The 23,570-nt window shown below is 37.9% G+C and overlaps 2 protein-coding genes across 2 annotated transcripts in view; both read right to left on the bottom strand.

Moving 5' to 3' along the window:
* Positions 1–740: 740 nt before the first annotated feature.
* LOC144630451 (alpha-1,6-mannosylglycoprotein 6-beta-N-acetylglucosaminyltransferase A-like) lies at positions 741–15,763 on the bottom strand. The gene is made up of 18 exons (XM_078488813.1): positions 15,479–15,763; positions 14,496–14,569; positions 14,245–14,334; positions 13,557–13,625; positions 12,701–12,865; positions 11,663–11,808; positions 10,906–11,058; positions 10,092–10,228; positions 9,314–9,426; positions 7,788–7,838; positions 5,529–5,582; positions 4,530–4,613; positions 3,983–4,045; positions 3,766–3,882; positions 3,168–3,242; positions 2,543–2,645; positions 2,333–2,375; positions 741–990 (listed from the first exon to the last, which is right to left on the bottom strand). Exons 1-18 carry the CDS (start codon positions 15,675–15,677, stop codon positions 792–794), a joined length of 1,935 nt encoding a protein of 644 aa, XP_078344939.1. The 5' UTR covers positions 15,678–15,763; the 3' UTR covers positions 741–791.
* An 853-nt stretch (positions 15,764–16,616) lies between these two features.
* The window catches only part of LOC144629859 (phospholipid-transporting ATPase ABCA3-like), a 49,722-nt gene continuing 42,768 nt past the window's right edge, over positions 16,617–23,570 (bottom strand). The window contains exons 41-47 of the mRNA XM_078488094.1: positions 23,414–23,517; positions 22,631–22,723; positions 22,090–22,184; positions 20,822–20,994; positions 20,562–20,687; positions 18,530–19,907; positions 16,617–16,849 (exon numbers count right to left, since the gene is read on the bottom strand). Coding sequence (XP_078344220.1) covers positions 19,824–19,907; positions 20,562–20,687; positions 20,822–20,994; positions 22,090–22,184; positions 22,631–22,723; positions 23,414–23,517 — 675 coding nt within the window. The 3' untranslated portion in view covers positions 16,617–16,849; positions 18,530–19,823. The remainder of the gene's footprint in view (positions 16,850–18,529; positions 19,908–20,561; positions 20,688–20,821; positions 20,995–22,089; positions 22,185–22,630; positions 22,724–23,413; positions 23,518–23,570) is intronic.

The raw sequence follows: 23,570 nt of genomic DNA, 5'->3' as shown, positions 1-23,570 counted from the left end.
AAGTCCCAAGCACTGTATCTCTCTAAAATAAAAACCGCAAAATACATTCAGTGTTATTAGCAGACTGCTGTCCGATAGCTTGCGTGCAGAATTTCAATTTTTTTCTTCCTGCATAGAAAGCGTAGGAAGATAATTGATACTCGAGCACGAAAGCTGCTAACACTATAACCCAGTTGTTGCCCGGCAACTTATGAACAGCTTTGAGCGCAGGCTCGTTTTTCCAAAGTTTACACTGACGCATAGAGGTCTGGGCACAATAATAAATTAGCCTGCAGAAGAAAAACCAACTGCCTTGATCTCCCTTGAACCAAAAATTTCAGAAATTTCGATCAGAAATTAAATGCGACAGGTTATTTTAGGGGAAAACCGTCCACTCTAACGTCCACTGTTTTTGACGAAAAGGCATGTTTCCATAGATTTTGTACAGGTGAGGAATTTAGGAAGCTAGGGCAAATGGGTAGTTTGCTTTTATTTGAAATGCCGTTCCATTTTTACATCGTTTGCGCGAACTAATTTTAACGATCAATCCGTCCAAATGGGAAACCATCCCATGTCTCTATCCATCTTTTCTCCTGTGCAGTGTTAGCTCTATGCACAAACAATAAGAAACGGCCAAACAAGGATTTCAGCGGATTTAACTAACTGAATACTTCTTCGCACAAACCATGTGCGCGGGCTTACATCTTAGCCAGTTGTTCTCGGAATTTTCGGCGATTTACATCAGTGGCTCAGTTATTTAAGACTAACAAGGTCTTCAAAACAAATTTCTAGTGAAAAAATGTCTATCCATTTCAAAAACAGTTTTTACAAAGCGCTATTTGCTCTTTTCTGTAGCGTCTGCAAGGACAGAATCTCTTGTAGGAAGGGTGGTGAGCTGCACAACTGAATAAAAGAGATTGTTTCTGAAACACACATCTTGTAGTGACTGGTCCTATGGCTGGAGCTACGATGCTTTCCTCAGACACAACTTCAACACAGCTGGGAACAGTACTGAAAAGGTAAAACAAAGTAATGTTTTTATTATCTCAAAATGACAGCCGTGTAGGAGGAATTCAACTACTTCAATAACCACTGCCTGACTGACTGACTGACTGACTGACTGACTGACTGACTGACTGACCAGTAACAGTAACAGTAACAGTAAATCTTTATTGTGCCTTACACTCCAAAGGGAGGTATTGGTCTAGTTACAATAAAGGTGTTATAGCAACTATGCTAACAAATTACTTAATAACAAACAATGAAATTACAATGCAAACGTTTACGGTAATTATTGGACTATTAATTATACAACTATTTATTGATATAACTTTCAATTTAAAATTTCTTTTCTTTTTTGAAACATTAGGATGATATATTAAGCTATGATTCTAGAGGTAGCATAATTATCTAGTTTAAGAAGGTACTTTATTTTTTCATGATCAGTTAAATCTACAAAGCGAGGATCAGTTTGTGACACGATGGAATGAAGCTCTTTTCTAATATCATTATACCCTTTGCAATACATTAAAAAATGCTGTTCGTCCTCTATGTGGTTGTCCTTACATACCAAGCACTTTCTTTCTTCAACCGACCGACCGACCGACTAGTACTGACCGACCGACCGACCGACCGACCGACTGACTGACTGACTGACTGACTGACTGACTGACTGGCCAACTGACTGACCGACCGAACGACCGACCGACCGACCAACTGACTGGCTGAGTGACTGACTGACAGACTGACTGACTGACTGACTGACTGACTGACTGACTGACTGACTGACTAACTGATTAACTGACTGGCTGACTAAATGACTGATGCGGGTAAGAAAAATTCCCAGTTGATGCGTTGCACTATAAAACAAAAACAAAAAATAAATAAAAATGGTCACAAAGGTGTCATTTTGTGTAGTTTACACAAACGTTTCAGGCATAGCCCTTCTTAAGTGTGAAACCGTTTTCCATGAAAAACGATGTTACATGACTGACTGTCGACAGACCGTCCGACCGTCCGACCGTCCGACCGTCCGACCGGCCGGCTGGCTGGCTGACTGACTGACTGACTGACTGACTGACTGACTAGCTGGCTGGCTAACTGACTGACTGACTGACTTGTTGGCTGTGATGCTGTCTACAGGCAGTTGCGTCCTTTTGTGAAATTACACTGTAAGGCTAGATGGATTATTATCTAACTACGAAGAGACAATTTTTAAAGGCCATAACGAAAACAACATAAGCCGAATTGTATGCTTATCTTAGCCAATCACATCGATAGAAAGTTATTTATAAAACGAGAACCAATACGACATGAACGTCCAATTATATAGTTATAACAAATTGAAAGTTACCTGGAATTTAAGAGATAAAAATACTCTGGTTCACATGTCAGACCTGGGAAGATAAAAGGAATAAGAGGGGTATGGCTATAAGCAATCAATAGCTAGATTTGTTCTTTGCTATGCAGCGGCGTTTTCTTCGTTCTTAGCAACCTAAGACATGCATATCTATAGCGCAATAAATAAAATTTCATCATTTTTCTAACGGTAGCTCTAAGATACCTTCTTTAAAACACGTGTCAGTACAAGATTGTCCAGCACGTGAGATAGTGACTTGTAAATCGACATTCTGAGGAGGCCAGTGATAAGATTTGTCACAGAAATCCTGTCAAAAAGAAAACAAAACAGTTATATATTTGCGTTTCTAGAAGAGAGAGAGCATATAGGCTGAGAAGCCGGGAGAAAATAAGTAATATGCGGAGAAAGTAGCATGCGATCACTCGTGGCGGGGAAGAAAAAAAGAAAGAAAGAAAGAAAGAAAGAGTGTGCTTGGTTGCAGGCTTCGAAGAAAGAGGCCTTATAACCAGCATATTACAAGTTGAGGAGATCAAGAAAAGCAATTTCCAAAGAAGCAAGAACACAACACTTTCAAGGCAATATAATGATATTTGCGGCTCATAGTGTCTCCCGCGGGACCTTTCACGACGTATGCATAAATTCATTGAAAAGCTTACGAGCTTGCAATCCTGAAAATGTTTAAAAAGACTTTTTGTTAGCTGAAGCCACATGCGTATTGTGTATGGCACAGGCCGGGTGAACTTGTAAAGAGATATTTTTCCCCGCCCTTCTTTACTGTTTTATTTACTGGGCAAGAGTCCGGGTGTAGAGTAGATAAAATTGTTCTTACTTGATTTTCGATGTAAGCATTCAATCTTTCCAACATTCCTTCGCAGGAAAATTCGAAAGGAACAAATGGTTTGACCTAAAAAGTATAAAAACAGTTAACTTTAAGTATGATGTGTTTAAAAGATGGGTTTAAGTGAAACAGTAATAATAATAATAATAATAATAATAATAATAATAATAATAATAATAATAATAATAATAATAATAATAATAATAATAATAATAATGGTTTTATTGGTAACATTTCTACAGAGTAGCTCTTCGTTTACCAAACTAACCCTAACCTAACCTAACCTAACCTAACAAATAAAATGATATTTACAATTAAAACTCTATAATCGTTAAGTTACTGTATACCACTATGCTACTATACTATATACATTTCTACATTTAAAAAATACTATACTATATACATCTAATAAAAAAAATAAAAAAAATACAGATACAAATAAATAAAAATAAAAATAGAAAAAAAGCTACAGGAGATCAATCTGTTGGTTTAGTTTTTTTATAAAAGGTAGCGCTTTGCTTCCCTGCAAAATGCATCATGGTCCATGCATATTCTTCTATGAGAATTATTAATAACATTATTTTCTTACCGTTTTGTTTAAAATGGTTTCTATTGTAGCCGTCACCTCTCTCTTATTCCAAATGTTAATTGTATAAACTAAAGGCTCTCCAACAAATTTCTCTGCATAAGGATGCTGCGAGCTTAACTGAAAAATGAAAGATATCGTTTTTTCAAATTATTTCGTAAACTTTTCATATACGTTCTTGTAATGTGACGGTAAGGTCTTTTTGTTGTGGTTTACTTACATTTCTTGCTGATGGGAGATCTTTTAGAGTTTTTTCATTAAGACGATTTTTAGGTGGAGAAAACTGAAAAAAAAACATTACAAATTGTAGTGGTGCTTGTCACATACCGTCAAAAAAATAACTGAAACTATACATTTCGAAATAGTAATTAAGTATCATATAGTCAGAAACTGACCGTTTTATTGATATTGAGTTTTTTAAAACTCGAAAAAAGTTTAAAAACTTTTAAACATCATTTATTAATATTTTTATTGCAAAGCGCCATGGGCAATTAGTGGATTTTGGCACTATAAAAATACTTTTTATTATTTTATTATATTATTTGGAGTCAAACACACGTATATAATTTGTTCCCCTTTCACCAGGAAAATCATCAAAATGTTTAAGATTTGATTTAACTATCAGCAGATAGCAAAATCAGTCATAAACAACGAAAACAAAACAATCGTTAAAAGGAGGAAAATCTAAAAGTTTTCCTCACTTGAGAAAGTAAAGACGATAGCATTAAAACTAAATGCACCGTTAATAAAATACAACCATTTCTTACGTTAGGATTGATGAAAATGCATCCTTGTGCAATGGCTTCTAGCGCCAGTTGTTGTTCAAAAGGAAATTCCAGACCTATAAATAACTTAAACCAGTTGTCTATTTAGATACCCCAGAAAGACAAGAATGTACTGCCTGAAATACATGCAAGGTTTTTATGAAAAAGAGATCCCTTATAGACTGGCGAAGAATATTTAACTTTTTAAACAATTTTATAGCAATGATTTTAAACAGCTCATTTGTATTTTAAGTTAGTTATCCACTTTTATCAGTTTTTTAAATAGTTTGTATTGTTATGATTAATTGACCATTTCCGAGTTGCCCTTTCCCTCTGTTTTAAAACGAGTCTACGTGCGAAACCATTCAAATGAAAACGAGTTTGATTTGCATGAAAATGGACCTGTAGGTGAAACTCATTTTCATATGAATGGCTTCGCACGTAGACTCGTTTTGAAACAGAGGCAAAGGGTAACTCGGAAATGGCCTATTGATTGTTGTAATGCGCATTTGAAAACTGCTGTGCAATCAGTGGCGGATCCAGACTTTCAGGTAATTGGGGGCCCCGATCATTCAGACTCCAAAAATAAGAGGGGGGCCCGCTCTCAAAAATAATTTTTCTCAGCCCTACTTTAGTGAGGCCCTGGTTTAGCCTGAAAAAAAGGCGGAGGCCTGGCACTGGCAATATAAATAGATCATTATTAATTCGAATGGTTACTTCTTTCTTCGTATATATAATGATATCTAAATCTCTAAAATTACGACTGAATATGTATTAATATCTTAAGGAAGACATTGCACTCAACCATCTGATTGCCGCCTTCACTGTTTTCCAAGAGTTATCAAAATACAATTTCCCCTTACATTGTCATTGTATCAAGAAGCAGGGACTTAATAAGAATAAAGAGACTTATCATTGTTTTGTTGTGTTACCAAATTCCCAGAACTATCATGGATGTGTTTGGGTTTAGTTACAGACAAGGATAAAGTATTCCAATCTTACCTTAGATTTTCTCAACAGTCGTCTTGTACTGGCCAAAGTTTTCACTTTTGTGGACTAAGCCAAACATGAAATCAAATCAAAGACTCTTTAGAAAACGGGTAAGTTAGAGTTTTGGGGATATGGCTTCTTATGACACTAACTAGTAGACTTTTAACAGGATCACAAGTGATAATCCTTTATATTATCTTTACGCATCTTTGTTAAGATGTTTATGTTTAAAGTTCTTTCGTCTTAGCTAGCAGCTTCAGGTTAACATTTATAACAGAAAAACCGTGAATAGTAACTTAACGACATAACGAAGCATTATGAGAGTACCTAGCCTGCGTAGCAGGCGTCTGTGTAGTTTTTAGCGCGCGAAAAAGAGTGCGCGATCGCGAGAAGGCCGCGCGAGGAAAAAATCGAGAAGACGCCTGCCCGGAAACCCCCCGAAATCCGTTTTTTTTCGTTCTCTGAGAGAACGAAAAATATCTCATTGGCTGGAATGGCCACGAGGGAATAACCGGTAAATTTTGATTGGCTCTGAACGTCTCGAGGGATTAATTAGTCGCTTTGCGAAAAAAATCTGTCTGTCATCGGAAATGTGAGTCTTGTGAGAGTTGTATTTTGTCTGTCATCGCAAATTTGACTCGTGTATGTAAACACTGGAGCACGTGCATGTCTGCGGATGAGGTTTTCGAGTCCTGTCTGCAGGAAGTTTTGACCAATTTGCAGAGCAGAGGTCAAAACTTTTCTTTGAAATGCGAACAGAGGCAAGCATTGCGCCATCTTTTCGAAGGCAAAGATGTAATGGCGGTGTTGCCGACCGGATTCGGCAAAAGTTTAATCTTCCAGTTGTTAGTTCTGATGATGGAGGTAAAAAGAAAACGCGATGGTGGAACAGGCTTCGCCAGCCTAATTGTCGTTTCACCACTTCAAAGCATCGTAAAGGACCAAATTTTGGAGGTCAGGTCTATGGGAATGTCAGCCTGCAATCTGACAGATTATCTGGAAAATTTGGATGAAATTCATCGTGGGCAATTCAACATTGTGTACGGTTCGGCGGAAGCCGTTATGAACAAGGAGGGGAAACAACGCGTTTTTGCTTTCGAACTCCCGGACTTCTCCCGGGAGTTAGTTCACTGCTCTTTCTCTTAGCGACTCCTTCCGCCGTCTCGCCAGCCGGACCGCCCAAACATTCCGTAGCAAAAACCTCAGACACATTGTTAAATGTAGCACACAGATTGACCAGTTTGCGTCCGCATGGACTGCAAACTATATCTGAAAGTCCTTCACGTTTTTCAGCTTGTATCCCGATCTTCCCAAGACTCGTCGCAATTGCACATTCATTACCGATATTCTTGCGTGCCGATGGTTTAAACAAATTAAAATACGAAGAAAATCCTGCTTTCTCACCACACTGACCGTAGGTAATCCTCAAGTTTTTCGAGCAAAGACGGCAGAAAGATTGATTTTCATTCCTTTTTCTGCCCAATTTCGAAGGCTTCGAAGCCATAGCTCGATCGACTCACGTGGCGAAATTGGCGCTTTGTTGGTTTCATTCCGCGAAAATGAAAGGGGTTTCAGATTTCGCTCCCGCGAGATTGAAGTCTGTTCTCACTCATTTATTTTGACAGTTGACTAACGACGCCTGCCACGCAGGCTAGAGAGTACCGTGATGATTCGATTTAGCGCCCGGGGCGCTTATTTACTTTTGGCACCTCAAGGGAGGGCGCTTATTCGAGACAGGGCGCTTATTCGGGCAGGGTGCTTATTTAATTTTTTGAGAAACAACCAAATGTTCAAAACAAAACTTTAATAAGTATTAAAATAACTAACAATAACAGAAACTGTAACAGTAACAAATTGTTGAAAATTCAGTTACTTTTAAAAGAACTGTTCATTTTAGCAGTAAATATATACATGGACGGTACGGTGAATGTTCATGAGTTTATTTTTTCGACGTCAATGACTTCAGTAGAGGCAGTTATCCACAATAGGGGCGCTAATTAGAATTGTGGCTCTTATAAGAATGGGGGTGCTTATAAGAATGGGGACGCTCATTAGAATGGGGGCGCTTATTGGAATAGGGGCGCTTATTGACAAAAACACATTTGAAGGGGGAGGCTTATTGGAAGGAAGGCGCTAAATCGAATCATTACGGTAGGCAACGATGCCTAAACTGGCATGCATGGAAATAGTGTTTTGGAAAATCAGTATTTGCTATATATACTAAAAAAAAGTTAAAAACGGTATGACACGCATGGTGTAATAACTACCTACCAAAGCTATCCTCATATGTTTGTCGATTGCTTTTAGAAACTTCCTGTGAGCCTAAAGAATGGAAAAGACAGAAAGCGATATGAGGTTGATAAGTTCAGATACACGATGCGCTCAAAAGGATTGTTCCTTAATGTCCTTAAAGGGACTGTGTCACCAATTTAGCTAAATTTAGGCATGGAAAATGACCATCAAATTCGTTGAAATATAAAAATAACCTCTTAAAACAATGAAGGAACATTTCAATAACATAGCAAATACAAAAGAAGATACGGATGCCCAAAATTGACGAAGATTGAAACGGATTGCGATGGGGGTTTTTGAAATATTGTTGCGCTGAACAGTTTTCAAAGTTAATCTTGTTTGCTTGTACCTTATTACATGAAATTTTCGCGACACTTTAATTTCGCGAATTTCGCGATTCTAAAAAAATCGCGAAATTAAAGTGACGCGAACAATAAGTGTCGCGAACATAACATGACGCGAATATTAAGTGACTCGCATATGTCAGTAATCAATGTAAATGGATGTTGTCGTTAATTGACTCACTTGTAGACATTGTGAGAACTGCTCTGTTGTTGCTATTGCCGAGATTAAGTCCCCCCCCCCTGCGTTTTTGTTAATTTTGACGTTATTGTTCCTTCGATGAAGTCGTTTTATATAATTCAAAGGCATGTCAAAATATATTCCAAGAAAATGTAAATTGTGTCTTACTCAAAAAAGCAAAATTAAAGTGATTCAAAATACAAAATTTTCGCAAAATCGCGAAATTTAAGTGTCGCGAAATATGTGCACCTCAAAATCGCGAAATTAACGTGTCGCGAAAATTTCATGTAATAAGGTATCTTTAAATTATAACACCCAGGAGACACATTTGGTTGTAATGAAGCTATGGTTTGGTTATTTGGATCCATAGAAGTAATTTCATAGCGAGTATCTGGCAAACCTTGATAAAATAAACTTAACTCAGCCGTGACACAGTCCCTTTAAAAATACTGTGGTCGTAATCAGGCATGATGTAACGAAAATATTTATCGGGATTGACGCTGATTAAAAAAACTAAAAGTAGATCGTATCGGTCACTTCGGTGACTTTCATTAGTTAAAATGCGGGGACATTTGATGATTTCGACATTGCTGATCCTAGCAGTATGCAGGACGCGTGTCACATATCAACCTAGTAAATGACCCAGCTCACCACGAGTCTCTCGTAGCTCAGTTACTTAGAACGCCCAGCCGGTATCTGGAAGGCCATGGGTTCGATTCCGAAACGAAAATGTCCTTGTTGAAAAAATCATCTTCAATAGAAAAACTAGTGATAAAAAAATTCAAAAAAATGTTTACATTAAAATCAGAGGTGTATTGAAGTTCTAAAAATTCTTGAGGTTACGTTAAACGTTGATACGTGGGAACTCAACATATTCGTAAATTGAGTTCTTGGAGTGCTACGTTTCTAGCAAACCTACACCATTACTACAAACATGCTTTAAAATTGTTCTCAGATGTTCAATCTTGGTTTACCCAACTTACCTTGAATGCCGAGAGCTTTCCATGGATAAAGGCAATGGGGTTTTTATGTGATGTTGTTTCATTCCGCAAAGTTTTTAACGCAAAACCAAGGAAAGAGTTGTCAACTGCCAAAGCTGCAACAACGAAAATGTCAATTAAAATACTTGGTTATGTTTTTTTACTTACACTGTATCTCTTTTCAAAATTGCTCAAACCAGTGGCCTATCTAGGCGAGGGCCCCGGGATCCTTGGGCCTCCTCCTTATATTTGGTAAAGACCTTTTTTTAATGACTCCCCCCGCTGAGAATGTTTTGGGTGTACACACTCAAAACGTCCCCTCCCACTTGGTGCAAGGTCTGGATCCACCAATGCAAACTACGGCCATACCTAGCGGGTGTTTAACAACGCACTTTGTATAATGATCCCTTTTGCGTTATTAACGGTTACAATTGGGATTACTAAATTCTACAAAGCAAGTTTGTCTCAAACAGTTCCATATCTATCGATAAAATGTAATAAGAAATCAGCACTTATGAAAATACACCTATACTCGAATTCAGTCAAGACAACTGAACTGATGTCAAGCCCGGTAAAGTCGTTAGGGTTTGGTTTTACCACTCATATGCTAAGAAGAGGATAATTAATTTTGCTTCTAAACAGACACCGATTTTCAAAAGTCAATGCAAAATTCATTCTATATGTACGCAAGCAAACCATGGGCCTAGTGTCCCCCAACCCTCATCCGAGCAGGAAAGAGTAGCCTGGTACTAATCTGGTAAGCGGTGTTGCACCAACTTACGATATTTGGTCAAAAACTGTTTGAGGTTTAGGTTCCAGTTCCCTTGTTTAGACCACTCTCCCATAAGTGGCCCTTTGTAGTCCCTGTAATTAAACTCGGCGTCCATTCCAAACGGAGTCACAACACGAAGGCGACAACTGAAAAAAAAAAATGCAACAAGAACATTTTTTATTGTGGCTTTTCATTGACATAAAATAACAGCGAGACTAGCTGGTGCATACATTTTTTAAACGGATGATCAAAAAGAACATTGAAAACCATCTTATCTTTGGTGAACAAAGAATAGGTGTGTCTTTTGTCACATATGCCAACGTTTGGTGAGAGTAATGCAATAATAAATCTACGGGTATAGCAAAAATGCCAGTACTAAAGCTGCTTGTCTGATTACCTCTGTTCTTTATCAATTTCATAAGTGGGGTAAAGAAATCAGTGCAAAACAGTTATCCTACATTGTTTGAACGTACATTCTCTTAGAGCGACCATCTAGGACCCAGATCTTCCACGGTGGACAGAGTGGGAACTGGGTACGAGATTAGACAGCTGTCGCTGCATGTGTCCCGAACTTAAGAAGTTTACTTTACAAAGCGGTCGAGGGGCTTCTGCGACGAAACAACACTTTAAAAGGTATTCATTTCGTTAAGTCAGCTGCGCTGATTTGTTAACAGGGACACTTTTCACTAACTGTTTAACTCAAGAGTTATCGAGCTACTGAGCTCCCCTTGTCTTCCCCCGACAATCCGGGTTCAACAACATATCAGAAGAAGAGAAAGGACTACCCCCCTCCCTGGTGAACATAGCATGTTACCATGGTTACCTGTATTTAGACCATAAAAGTGAGCGTGTTTGTGGGTCAGGTGCTGATAAGATCAGTTGTCTAAGGCCTGGTATATCAATATATATCAGATCAAAGCCTGAATCTCCCTTGTCACAGCCGCGGTGGGTGAACTGGCTTCCTTCTGTCAACAAACTACACAAAATGTTTGAGATAATAAACTGTAAATCACAGAAATAAAACTGACGTCCACTAATTAACTAATTAATGACAAGTTATGTTATTGGTAGAAATCTGATAGAAAACGCAGTGCACACAGTAGCATATTCAGTCAGCATCATTTTCTTCTAGAAGAGAATTATTCCTGATAGCAGGTTTCCCTCTAACAAAATCATGCAAAATAAACCATCTAATTAAAAATGGTCACACAACACATTCCCCACGGTCTGGCCAGGACTTGTACGCAAGCCGTAGCAGCCATGTACAGCTGTTACGGCTTTTTAGCCCTCATCTTCATGGCATAGCCATCGGGCAGGACTCGAAAGTCCTATATACGGGCACGAAACAGCTGTCCATAAGCCTATGAACCTTCATAACTGTAACTGGACAAAATTGTCAATGCAAAAGAAGAGCACTACTTATAACAAAATCAAAAAAAAGGTGATTATGAAGAAACATGACAATGTGGTGGGAAAGAATAGATTTTTTTAGTGCGTAACTTTTAGCAAAACACTTTTCAACAAGGCACTGTTAACTTCACAAATAATAAACATACAAAATAAGCACATTGTATTGGTACCTAAGCAATTCGACGCGGTCTGTCTCGATAGTGACGTCATGACCCAGGACCCATAGCGAGGCTAGCAGGTCGCTCCACTGTAGCAGGTCATCTGTTAGATAAGTCTTGTCAGGAGCGTCCATTAACTCTCCAATAAAAACTAAAATCTGCAACAAATAATACGTCTTTTTATCAGTCAGAAGCACAGCTTGTTAACCTATTTGTAGTGCTTCTTGTTACAAATGACCCAACGGTCAAGAGCACTTTGTGAAAACTTGAACAGAAAGCCTTGTTAGTAGAAACTGCTTTTAAAATCTTGACAAAAAGTACGGCTAAGCTTTTTTCTTTTTCTTGGAGCAAGGTCATTTTTGTCATCTACTTCACGATGTAATGTCAGAGTGCTGTACAGCCAACTGCATGGGAAAAAAATCATGATACAAGACAGGATCGTGTAAATTCATTTACAGCTTAAACTAATGCAATTCTTTTCTACCAGCAATCTCTTCTAATTTTTCAGATTCTTTTCGCAGTGACCGATGTGTTTTTTTTTTATCAAATGTGTATCAGTTTTATGCATCCACCTGTCATGTTCAAAGTATACCACAGGCTTGTGTTTTTAATTGTAGCTTTGACACGACCTGGACAAAAATTGGCTTCGAAGTAGACAGGAGCTTAATGCGAAAATCAAATAAAAAACAAAACAAAACAAAACCGAAACATAAACAAAAACAATAAGAAAAGACAAATCCTTGATAAAAGCATTCGGAACATTTTTGGCTTAAGGCCGAATAACACGGTACGATTTTGCCGCATGCGTTGCGACATCCTTGCAACATGCTTACGATAGGTCTGTGACACGAATTGTGTCGTGTAAATCAAACCTACAACCCGCTTACCACTGTCGTAGGCGTGTCGTTTGCTTGTCGCATGCGACAAAATCGTACCGTGCAAATCGGACAAATAGCGTCCTTGTAGCAATTACGAAAATTAACTCATGGACATGCCAAAAATATTTCTTGTTGTAAACACGCTAAAATGATATATATTTACAACGGATACCTTCTTTTTGTTTCTCTTGTCAATATTTCCTTTGTTTGTCTGCATATAACGGAGACCATCTTTCCAGTAAGGCCACATGTCTGCTATCCGTGATCTGATTGGTCGAGATCCAGGTATGGATTTTAACACGGAGAGTAATTCATCAAGGTTCTCTTGCATTATTGCCTATAACATAAAGGATGTAATATTGATTGATGACGTAATACTAGCTGTCAGTATCTGAACCAATAAGATCTAAGTGAAATGCACAAGAAGAGGGATGTTAACTTTCCAAAACGTTTATATTGTATCTTCTTTCACTGCTCTAAACTAGATCTGCCACAAGCAGAAATAACAAAATAACAGTTACTGCAAATTAAACGTTTTATGATTAAGTAGCAAATGTAAAACCGTAGGGATGCAACGTTCTACTGTTTCATCCCAAGACCCCTTTGCATTTTGTTGGGAAATAGAGACATTAGGGGCTTGATGGTAGGCGATGAAACGCGGAGCAATTCCATTTTTTTCGAGTGCGACAGTGCAGTCCCACGCGCACCACCCTCTAAACAAAGACGCACGACCTCGGTACAAGGCAGACGTCCCCAACTATTTTTAGACACGTTAACCCTATTTCCATGGTAATGTTTCGTACGCAGTGGTTCCTGCTGCACATAGGTTTCTTGTGCTTGCACAAAACCTTGTAAACTTTCCATACCGTTTAATCAGCCTTGCCCCATTTTTCGGTTCAAGTAAAACAATGCATAACCTGGTTCGATTAAGAAAACTCTGAAACGGTCAATTAAAAAAAGCTAGACTGTGGCCAAGTGAGAAGGACAGCTAGAACTTTCGTTAAATTCGGCCGTCTCCGGGGACTTACCCTCTCACGTCTTCGCTCCTTCTTTTTCATGAATTTTCTCCATGGAAATTGTGCACACCAGGATTCTACCTAAACACATAACAACTATGGTTACAAGGACTGTCCAAGCACAGCGTTGCCCCAGCACAGCGTGTCTTCGTTCTTGAACGAACGAAGGACGCTTGTCCTTGAAGCGCGAAATTACCGCGCCACCCGACACCGCCAAATTAATTTCTCGACTATCGTTTTCAGATTATATTCCACCTTGATGGAGAAAGGGTCTGTTTAAGTAATGTGTCTGTCCAAGAACACAGCACAAAGAAATTCCTACCATACTTACGTAGCTAAGTTCATCGTTTTAGCCATAAGAACACTGAGTATACCACTTTTAAAAAATATTTCCCGTTCAACGATAAGAAGAAAGGGATTATTTAGCTGAAGGCTATAATTTAATTAATTTTTAATTTTTTATAAATTTATATTGCGCTTTTTAACATATAAATATACTAACTATATACATAACAATATTAAAACATAAAAATATAAAAATATACATATGACAAACTACAAACTTTTACGAAAATTTGCCGCGATATGAATCCATGCTAGAGACGGAAACCTGCCATGTCCTTAGCAGTGATAAAAACTGAGTGTAAATAACCGACCTTCTATTGTACAGGTATCTATGGTATTACATTCAGAAACGTACCTCGCTCAAATATATAACCATTGAACAAATTGTTCCATCGACGTCATATTCTTCGTAACACGAATCCTTTTGCCAGTTCTTTCGAAGCCACTAGAAGCGATAAAACGATCAATTATTGATGAATGGAGAGTTTGATACATTTTTAGATTGACAGACGCACGGAACGACACATAGACAGAGACAGACAGACAGACAGACAGACAGACATTCAGGCAGACACACATATTAGAACGCATGACGCGTTTACAGACCTCTACACGGTTCTTGCAGTCTGGATATGACCTATCTTGCGGTATTTCACAGTCCACCTCCTCCTCCTCATCAACTGTTGAGTTAAAAGTACATTTTAGAAAGAAAATGATTTTCAATGCTGGCTATTATTTACTTATATAACAGATATAATAGTTAACAATTATTCACCGAAGTGGAGGCGAATAGTACTTTGCTAATCACCTCCGAGTTAACCAATCAGCGCGCGCGAAAAGCACCATTCACTTGTGTGGTATATACTAATGGAGATTAACCCGGGCGCTCTAATCGTATGGGAGGGGGGGGGGGGGTGGATTTACACTACTTGTGAAACCTCTTTCAAATTGAAGTCGCATAGCGCCCAAGACTTGGGCAGCTTTGAGAGAATTTTCAAATATCTCTCGTAGCGTAAATCCTTAATTTCACTCGCTTTTATACACAAATATTGAGATTCGCACGTGCCTATCTTGTGCTTGATAACAAATTCAAGATCATAAAAATTAGAACTCTTCCGCTAATGTGAAATTTTCATATAGAACGTAAATAATAAAAGGAGTTATAATGATATTGTCGGTAAATCAAATTTACTTTAATTTCGCAGCATTTTTTCCAATTTTTTCCCTTAAACAATTGCTTGAATCGAACAACTACTCTATTCACTTTTGTGTTGCTCACACAACCAAAGAAAGTTTGTCCTTTTGTAATTCGTTAGCTCGCGAACGGACAATGGACACATTGTATGTTAATTGAACTTTCTTCCTAAAATGCTCTGTGAAGAATTGTTTCCTTTTGTATCCAAAAATTAATCTCTCTTGTTCACAAATGTACTTTGCAGTACGAGTGATAAATATTATTAAATTTGAAAGAAACGATTTTCTACGGTAACATGGCTTGATCAAAGCGAACAGAACGGGCCTTGCATTGAAGATGATGTAATTATTGTGTTCTATCTGTGACAAAATAATTAAATACGGCGATTTCTTACCTTCAGTTCTTTCAAAATAAAGTGTATCATCGATGCTCTCTTTTCTTGTATTGCCAATCTGCGTAAAACTCAGACTTTCAAAATATAACCTCCCTTGTTCAAAGTCTAAAATGAGATGCGCTGCTATTAGGAATAGAACCCAGAGCCCTGCTAACACAAGAAGCGTAAAGATAATACCGCGAAAACTGCTAAAAGACATGGTGTTTTTATCGGTGAGCTCTTTCCTTACTGCAGACACGCTAAAAACGTCAAATAATATAAATTGTTATTCATTCACGCTACGAACCGCTGTTCCACTGACAGAAAACAAATTAGCATAACTATGAAAAGAACATTTTTCCTGAGATGTTGAATGTTACTAAGAAACGAAACTCTACGAGTCGCTGTTGACATGGAGTCCATGGCAACAGCGAGACGCGGAAAATTTACATTCAAAATCCTTCTGCCGCTCACAAGTTAAATAACGTTGCATGAAATAATGCGGTTTTTGCAATATTACTTGAAATACCTTAAAATTCTGATAATAAACGCTAGATTTATATCTGTTCTTAAAAGCACAAAACTTGACAAGTCAATGGCCCAGTATTCGAATGAACTGAAAACTAATCCTCAACTTTTAACAACCATATTATATTTTGGCCAGTACTGTTTTACTGGGTTTTAATTTTGGATGTTTTTAGGTGCATACAAGAATAAATGTACATGGGAGTTTATTGTCATAAGGCTTTTGCGTTTGAGGTTTAGAGGACATATTTCGGAAGGGCCAATAAACCCAGAAACCCAAATATTAAAAAAACTGGATATAGATGTATTTTTGCACATTTATGGTTATCATTTACTTTAATTTGTTTAAATCGTAAATTTTTAAAGTAACATGTCATGGAAGTGGAAAAAATTCGCGCGCCATCTACTAGAGCACAACTTGCAGATTTTAACAAGTTAAACAACGGAAGCTTTAACACGATTTGCATTTGGTGGGGATGGTCTATTTCGAGAGCTTCAATGAGTGTCATATCTATTTTTCAAGATTAATTTAATGTTTCGTACGCCAATACTGTCGTAAACAGCATTCGAAGTAAAGATTGCTTTTAAAAATGTACCCAGGATTCTAATTAGATAAGCAAAGCAACAAGACCAATAGCGTCAAAGACGTATTTTTTATTTGCAGTTATTTTATATGCAAGTTTACTCTACTTTACTATACTATAAACTATAAACTAAACATAAAATAATAAGATTTAGGAGCATCCGACAAGGTCTCGATGCTCTTACAATATAACTAATAAACTGATAAACTAATACTATTTAATAATATACTTTTTTCTGATATGCTAAAATAACAGACCTGATAACGACCTGAAAAAAACAACTCTCGTTATAAAACGAGCGGTCCGTACGGACAGTGTAGTGTTTGATACAAATGTGCTATTAATACCCCCCCCCCCCCCACCCCAACATCCTACATCTCTGGAAATTTCGGTTTATCTTCATACTTTATTTTAAAAGTTTAATTGTGAGACCCCCTCCCCCCTCTCCCATCAGAATTTCCAATGAACCTCTGTGGGGTGGGTACAAAGATTTTCTGGAATCACAATAAAATGTGGTTAGCAAGCAAGTAAGAAAAAAATCATGGGTTGCACAGGAATGTTAGAAGTTGTATTGTCAGTGTTCAACATAAAATGCGAACAGTTAAATACTCGAGATAATCAATCACGATCTCGCGAGGTTAGCAATGAATCGCTTCCTACCACTCGAGCTACGTAAAAACTATTACAAACTACTCTACAAACTCCAAAATGGCCGATGAAGAGACAAATGCATCACGTGATAAATGACGCTCGCGGCAATGTATGCCCGTGAGAAATCAAGTTTTCTGCTCAAAATCAAATTTCCACGAGGACAACGAAATTCTGCTCAAGTCTGCTCATCTTACGTTCCTGTAAAGGGTGAGGAACTGGAAATTTGATTTTTTTTCTTCTTTTCACGCGAGTAAACATGAGAAAATGATCAACTCGTGACGGGATGTTGTTTTTATTATTAAGAATGCGTCACGCAGGCTATTAAATTACTCAGTGGTTGTAAATTTAGAAACATTCGCTTTTGTGTTTGACAAATAAACTTTACTCGCTACTTTTTACTGTTTTAAACATTCAATTCTTATAGTTTTAGTCAAGTGCTTGCTGTGTTAAAAAAAAATTTTCGTGGCGAAAGACAAGAAAGTCTTCCAAAACACACTTTGCTTAAATGCAAAGATTTGAATCTTTTATATTTAATTGCGTGCGACCTTTGAAAGCCCCAAAATGAATATTGTTTAAGAACAAAAAAAACGCCATTCAAAGCCCTTTGTAAGTTTAGCACGCACAGTGGAAACAGCTGCTCTCAGTACTTTAAACGCTACCAAAATCGCTGTCTTTAAAATTTGGATTACCAATTGCAGGATTTATTTTTATCATCAGTAAATGCCGACAAATATTGGCAGCTTGCCGAACATGATATTTAACATCACGCGAAAAATTTACCGCTAAACGGTCAAATCTATTGCCTCACGGTCTGAAAACATAAGCCCCCGTCACACAGTCTAAACGGCCGGTTTAGGACTATATTGAGGATATTGCGACAAGTCCTGCTACAATGCAGGCGAGAAAACTCAAGCCAACAGTCCTTGTGACGAACCATTCCGCTCTCAGACGAAGGACATACTTGACATTTCTCCATGTTCAATTTGCGTGACCGATTGTTGATGTTAAATTACTCGTGGTACATTAAAAAACTTTCGCTTTCATGTTTTACAAATAAACTTTACTTGCAACTCGAAGTTTTTGACATGTATTTGCTGTTTCTTTTGCGGCGAAAGACAAGAAATTCTCGCAATTCATACTGGGAAACGCGAGGATTTGAATCTTGCATATAATTACATACGATCTTTTGAAAGCTGATCTTTTGAAATGAATGGCACGCTTGTTCTACTTCAGTGAGCATTAGTCCACACCTAGCGTTATCCCGGTAGCACTTTTACCTCACCCACAACCACCGCATAAGTGTAGTTCAAACACTACACTAAAAATGAAAATAACAGATACAAAAAACTTTACTCAAATGATACGATATTCAGGATCACTTTTATTTAAGACAATAATTTTATGATTTAGAATAATTTTCAACATGCTTATTTTTTTTCATCCTTATATATTGAAAACATTTGTCTTTTTTTAAGATGGATTGTTCCACATATGGTACTCAATTTAGCCACAAGAAAGTAGGTAACGAAAATCCAATAGGAAATGGCTGCTTAATACCGAAAGTAACGACGGGACTTCTTCAAGCGAATAGATGATGAGGGAGCTGTAAATACTGTCAGGCGCTGGATAAAAAGGAGTCGCCTCATTGGTTCATTAGAATTTCCTTGTTCTTGCTAAATAATGTATGTTCACCATTTCTCTGCTTTTTGACTCACACTTACAAAACTATATGAGAATATTATATGAGAATAGTCAAACAATGGCACCTCCAACCAAATGGGCAGATTCACAAAAGCCCACGGCTTGTTTCACTACTTAAAATTAAACTAATTATTTAATTTTTTCACTTGAATAATTATTTCTTTATTGAATATTATCAAATTTATAAGTTATCAACATAATAGTTATCGATATTATCAAACTTATTATTAATATTGCCCTATAATATTGTCATATTATAGGACACGGAGTTCCCGGTGTTGTGGTCTGGCCTATTGACATGTATCCATGGGTTGGGTGGTGGGACGAAATCATACATGGACGGATAGCGGCTGCCAAAGGCGCCTATAATATGCTGATGTCCGATCTGGTCCCGTGCTGTAATTGTGAAGCGCATTGAACTTTGGGAAATGCGCCATAGAAATTTCACTACCATTACCATCATTAAAGTCATCAAAAAATCTAACTACACTTATTAAGTTCATCTGTTTTTATCTTAATTTAACTGTTATAAGGAAAAGGTTGCTACCGACATCATAATTGTGTTTTGTCTAAAACGCTAAGACAATTACACGGGTTTCTCTGCAACATAGTTGCCACCAGAGAGAAAATCGTAAGTTCCTGACACTACACTGACCAAAAAACACTTTTTACTAACCGTAAATGACTGATTAAATAAGAAACAGTCAAATTACACTTAAAATTTGTTTTAATTTATTTTTTACGATAAGGCAGTCGTCATCAGCAACTTTCGTTATCGAAAACTAAATCAACGTGAAAATAATTTTCTCTGGCTTTGACAAGAAGTTTAAAAACTTCCTGTGCTAAATTCTCTTAATTATTACTCAGTAATTCAATTTTTTAATCAATCTGAATTTTTGATCTTATCAACAGCATGAAAAACACAAACACTTTTTCTTCTTTAAAGTGCGATCTTCAGCATGCTGCTCTTTAGCAAAGTTAATAAACACCTGTAAAAGAGAAAACGAAATATTACAGTCCTCGTTTTATTCCCCCCGGGGGGGGGCCCGCCCCCCCCCCCCTTTCACTCTTCTCTTCTTAGCTGGTGAATTTATTCTGGCACGATGTTGCGAAACTTTAGTGAGAGAAATAAACCTCTCTCCACAAACGCCTGGCGAATTGTTGGGAGCAACCTAACAGAATGATGAGGAAAACCCTGAGATGGACTAGATCCCAACCAGGGGGAGTAGCAATACTCCAAGCTACTTAATGCTACATAATTTGGAGTTATTGCCTAGAGATATGAGTCACTTCGGCTTAGAAGGCTTTTCTTTCCACTCGTTTTTACACCATGTAGGAATTGAAGAAGAACCCTAAACTGCAGAAGCTAAATATTACACAGGATGGCTTGTTGTAAGTCTGGTTGTCGCCACATTTAGAGCGCAAGTGCTCATTTAAAATTTGCGTTGACACAAAACAGTAATAAAAGAATTTTTGATCTGTAGGTCAATTCTCGTAGGTAATTTATTAATGACATTAAAATACCGAGCAAACCAACCAACTAACCAACAAACAAACAAACAAGCAAGCAAGAAAGCAAACAAACAAACAAACGGCCACAACATTGACAAGAAACAAGGTAAAAAACCAAACAATCTAAAGACCTGTTCAAGTGTGGTTTGACTGACACTGTAGTCCACAATATTAAGAGCGGCTCTATTTCTCTCCAGCTGACCAAAGATGTAAGACCAACTCAAACCTTCGGTGTTAATTTGGTAATGAAGAATGCCCTGAAAAGGAAACCGTTACACCAATCAACGGCAAACTTTTTAACTCCTTTACCAATTGCATTTTGCAAGGCGATACATAAACATTTCATACGTGTCACATTTTTAGGTTAAAAAATAACTTTAATGTAACTTACGCTATGGCTGTCCATAAGCATTGCTCCAGCAAAGGTGTTTGCGACAAACTGCATCACCATTCCTACTGGGTCAGGATTGACCTGTGGGACAGTTACATTTGAAGGGGCCTGGAGCTGGACGGGAGTATGACCTGAAGACGGTGGGACGGGGGGTTGAACACCATCACTGGTTACTGTGAACAGCAGACAACATGTGGCACAAAACAGGGTTGGAATTATGTTAATATTTAATAAGCATCACTTTGAAATAATGAATATATGAAATCATATATTTCATCTTCATCTTTCCCGGGTATATCATGAACCAATTTAATGACCAGCTCCCAGTTGGCTTGTTAGCTCAATTGGTTAGAGCGCTGCACCGGTATCGCAGAGGTCAGGGTTCGAGTCCCGGCAAGCCTGATTTTTTCAGGCTTTCTTTTCACGACTGCTTAAGTTGTGTTCATAACTGCGAGGATCTTCTCAGGAGTGACTAATTGTTAAAGCAATTCTAGTAAAATGGAAGAGCTTGCAAAGGCCAGTACACATTTATCCATATATCTATGAAAGGAAAGTAGCCTTTGTATGGGAATAAGTCCCCCTGCTACTATAGTAAATTCTTTTTTTCCTCATTTGAAGAAAATCTTACTTTGTGTGATGTTACGTTCCTTTTCGTTTCGTTTCGTTACGTTACGGTACGGTTTGGTATGTTGTGTGAAACTCCGATATAAGAAAGTGCCGAGGGACTTGGAAAATGTGTTCGGTTACACGTACCGGAGCTTCGTTATAACGGGATTTTATTCCAATATGATATTGTTCGTTATAAAAAACTAGCAATGATATATTGCAGTTCCTGCGTTTTGATTGGTTGACAGACTGGTTTATGAGCTCATATACCATTGACCACAAATATGGTAGCCGATACGCGTCAACGGAAACCGCTTGGGAGCTAAAATAGTGCAATTCTTTGGGCGATTTTAATAAAACAATGATTCCACTCGCGCTTGTTGGATATGAGATCGTTATAGGCAACCTGGAGCTACGCGCCTCGTTGGCTATCAATCATCTCATATCCAACTCGCTCTCGTAGAATAATTGTTACTTATACCAGGGACTTCGTTATAAATAAGCTAGTTATATCGAGGTTCTACTGTATCCTAAAGAACACAATACTATTCACAACTATACTGTAAATTAAAAGAGTAATGACAAACAAAGGCGTGTTAACCCCGCCAACAATACTTGAATTAACTATGTTACAATGCCAACAGTTGTTAACTGTTACCGACCTTGTACTTCAGGATTCACCAGCACCACTGTTGACTGGCCGTTTTCAGGTGCGACACTACCAACCTTCACCATGAGGGTGTACCCTGTTCCAAATCTATCAAAAAATGCAACAAGATAAAAAAGGTAAAGGTTCCAGCTTTCGAGCAGAGTGGCCCATCTGCGGAGTCATCACTTATAGTTTTAGTTGCGTGAAGTGACAAGGAGTTCTCCCCCACCCCCCAGCAGTAAATTTGCTGGTACCCAGTGACACCCCTGGGTTAAAAGAGGTACTCTAAGAGGAAATTGCGTCTCCGTAATGAAACAAGATGAAAGGTCATGGTTAGAAAGTTCATGTTTTTAGAGGGACTGATTTACCACTGCTGATGAGAAAAGAAGCGAAGGAATAGGCTTAGTGAATGTGACATCACACCAAACAAAGTGAAACCTCTGTTCTACTTAAGTAATGTAGTACGATATACGCCATTTATCACCCTACAGTAATTCATTTGTTACGGTATCCAACTGTGCGAGTTTTTGTTTCCAGCAAAAATATCAACATACCTGCTCTTGAGGTGTTGAGTGGATCCCAAACATTTGAACTGTCCGTTCACCATGATCGCCAGTCTTGTACACAAAGCCTCACACTCCTCCATGCTACAGTTATATCATAAAGAAAAAAAACCCCGTGTACATGTATAGAAGAACCTTGACTTCGGTTGTGAGTACAGACCGAACGGAGAGCTACCTTATTACATGAAATTTTCGCGACACGTTAATTTCGCGAATTTCGCGATTCAAAAATTATCGCGAAATTAAAGTGACGCGAACAATAGGTTTCGCGAACATAAAATGACGCGAAAATTAAGTGACTCGCATTTTGTCAATAATCAAGAAAGAGCGAGATAATACCACTGAAGGAAGAAATTTTCAATATAAATGGATGTTGTGGTCAACTGACTCAAGAACAATAATTCACGTACAAGGATGAACTGAGAACTGCTCTGTTTCCACTGTTGACATATATTTATTCCCGCCGTTGCGTTTTTGTTAATTTGGACGTTATTTTTCCTTTAATGAAGTCGTTTTATACAATTCAAGGACTTGTTGAATAATATTGCCAAACAAAACTTAATTGTGTCTTACTCAAAAACGCGAAATTAAAGTGATTCAAAATACAAAATTTTCGCCAAAATCGCGAAATTTTAATGTCGCGAAATATGGGCACCTCAAAATCGCGAAATTAACGTGTCGCGAAAATTTCATGTAATAAGGTAGGTCAAGATTCTCCCATACAGTACAGACCTCCTGCTATGTTAATAACTAAATACATGTTCAGCTTCTTACCTGTGAGATGTAAGAACAATTGAGCGGCCTCCTTTCATTACCCCGGTCAGTGTATTCCACAAAAAACGGCGAGCAACTGGGTCCATGCCAGTGGTGGGTTCATCCTGTAAGGAATGGCACCAAAAGTACCAGTGCTGTTACGTTTATATATAATTCA

The sequence above is a fragment of the Oculina patagonica genome, chromosome 11, assembly GCF_052425735.1.
Source record: "Oculina patagonica isolate OP01 chromosome 11, crgOcupat, whole genome shotgun sequence".
In the NCBI taxonomy this organism is placed as follows: domain Eukaryota; kingdom Metazoa; phylum Cnidaria; class Anthozoa; order Scleractinia; family Oculinidae; genus Oculina; species Oculina patagonica.
The sequence above is the reverse complement of the archived record's forward strand: the minus strand, read 5'-3'. Positions and strand labels throughout refer to the sequence as shown.

Excerpts from the sequence above, each read along its gene's own strand:
- LOC144630451 (XM_078488813.1), bottom strand. The coding sequence starts at position 15,677 with ATGTCTTTTAGCAGTTTTCGCGGTATTATCTTTACGCTTCTTGTGTTA. Across the intron at positions 11,809-12,700 it reads ACAAGAGAAACAAAAAGAAG|ATTTTAGTTTTTATTGGAGA; the intron begins GTATCCGTTGTA and ends TATTTGTTGCAG. Across the intron at positions 11,059-11,662 it reads GACCGCGTCGAATTGCTTAG|TTTGTTGACAGAAGGAAGCC; the intron begins GTACCAATACAA and ends CATTTTGTGTAG.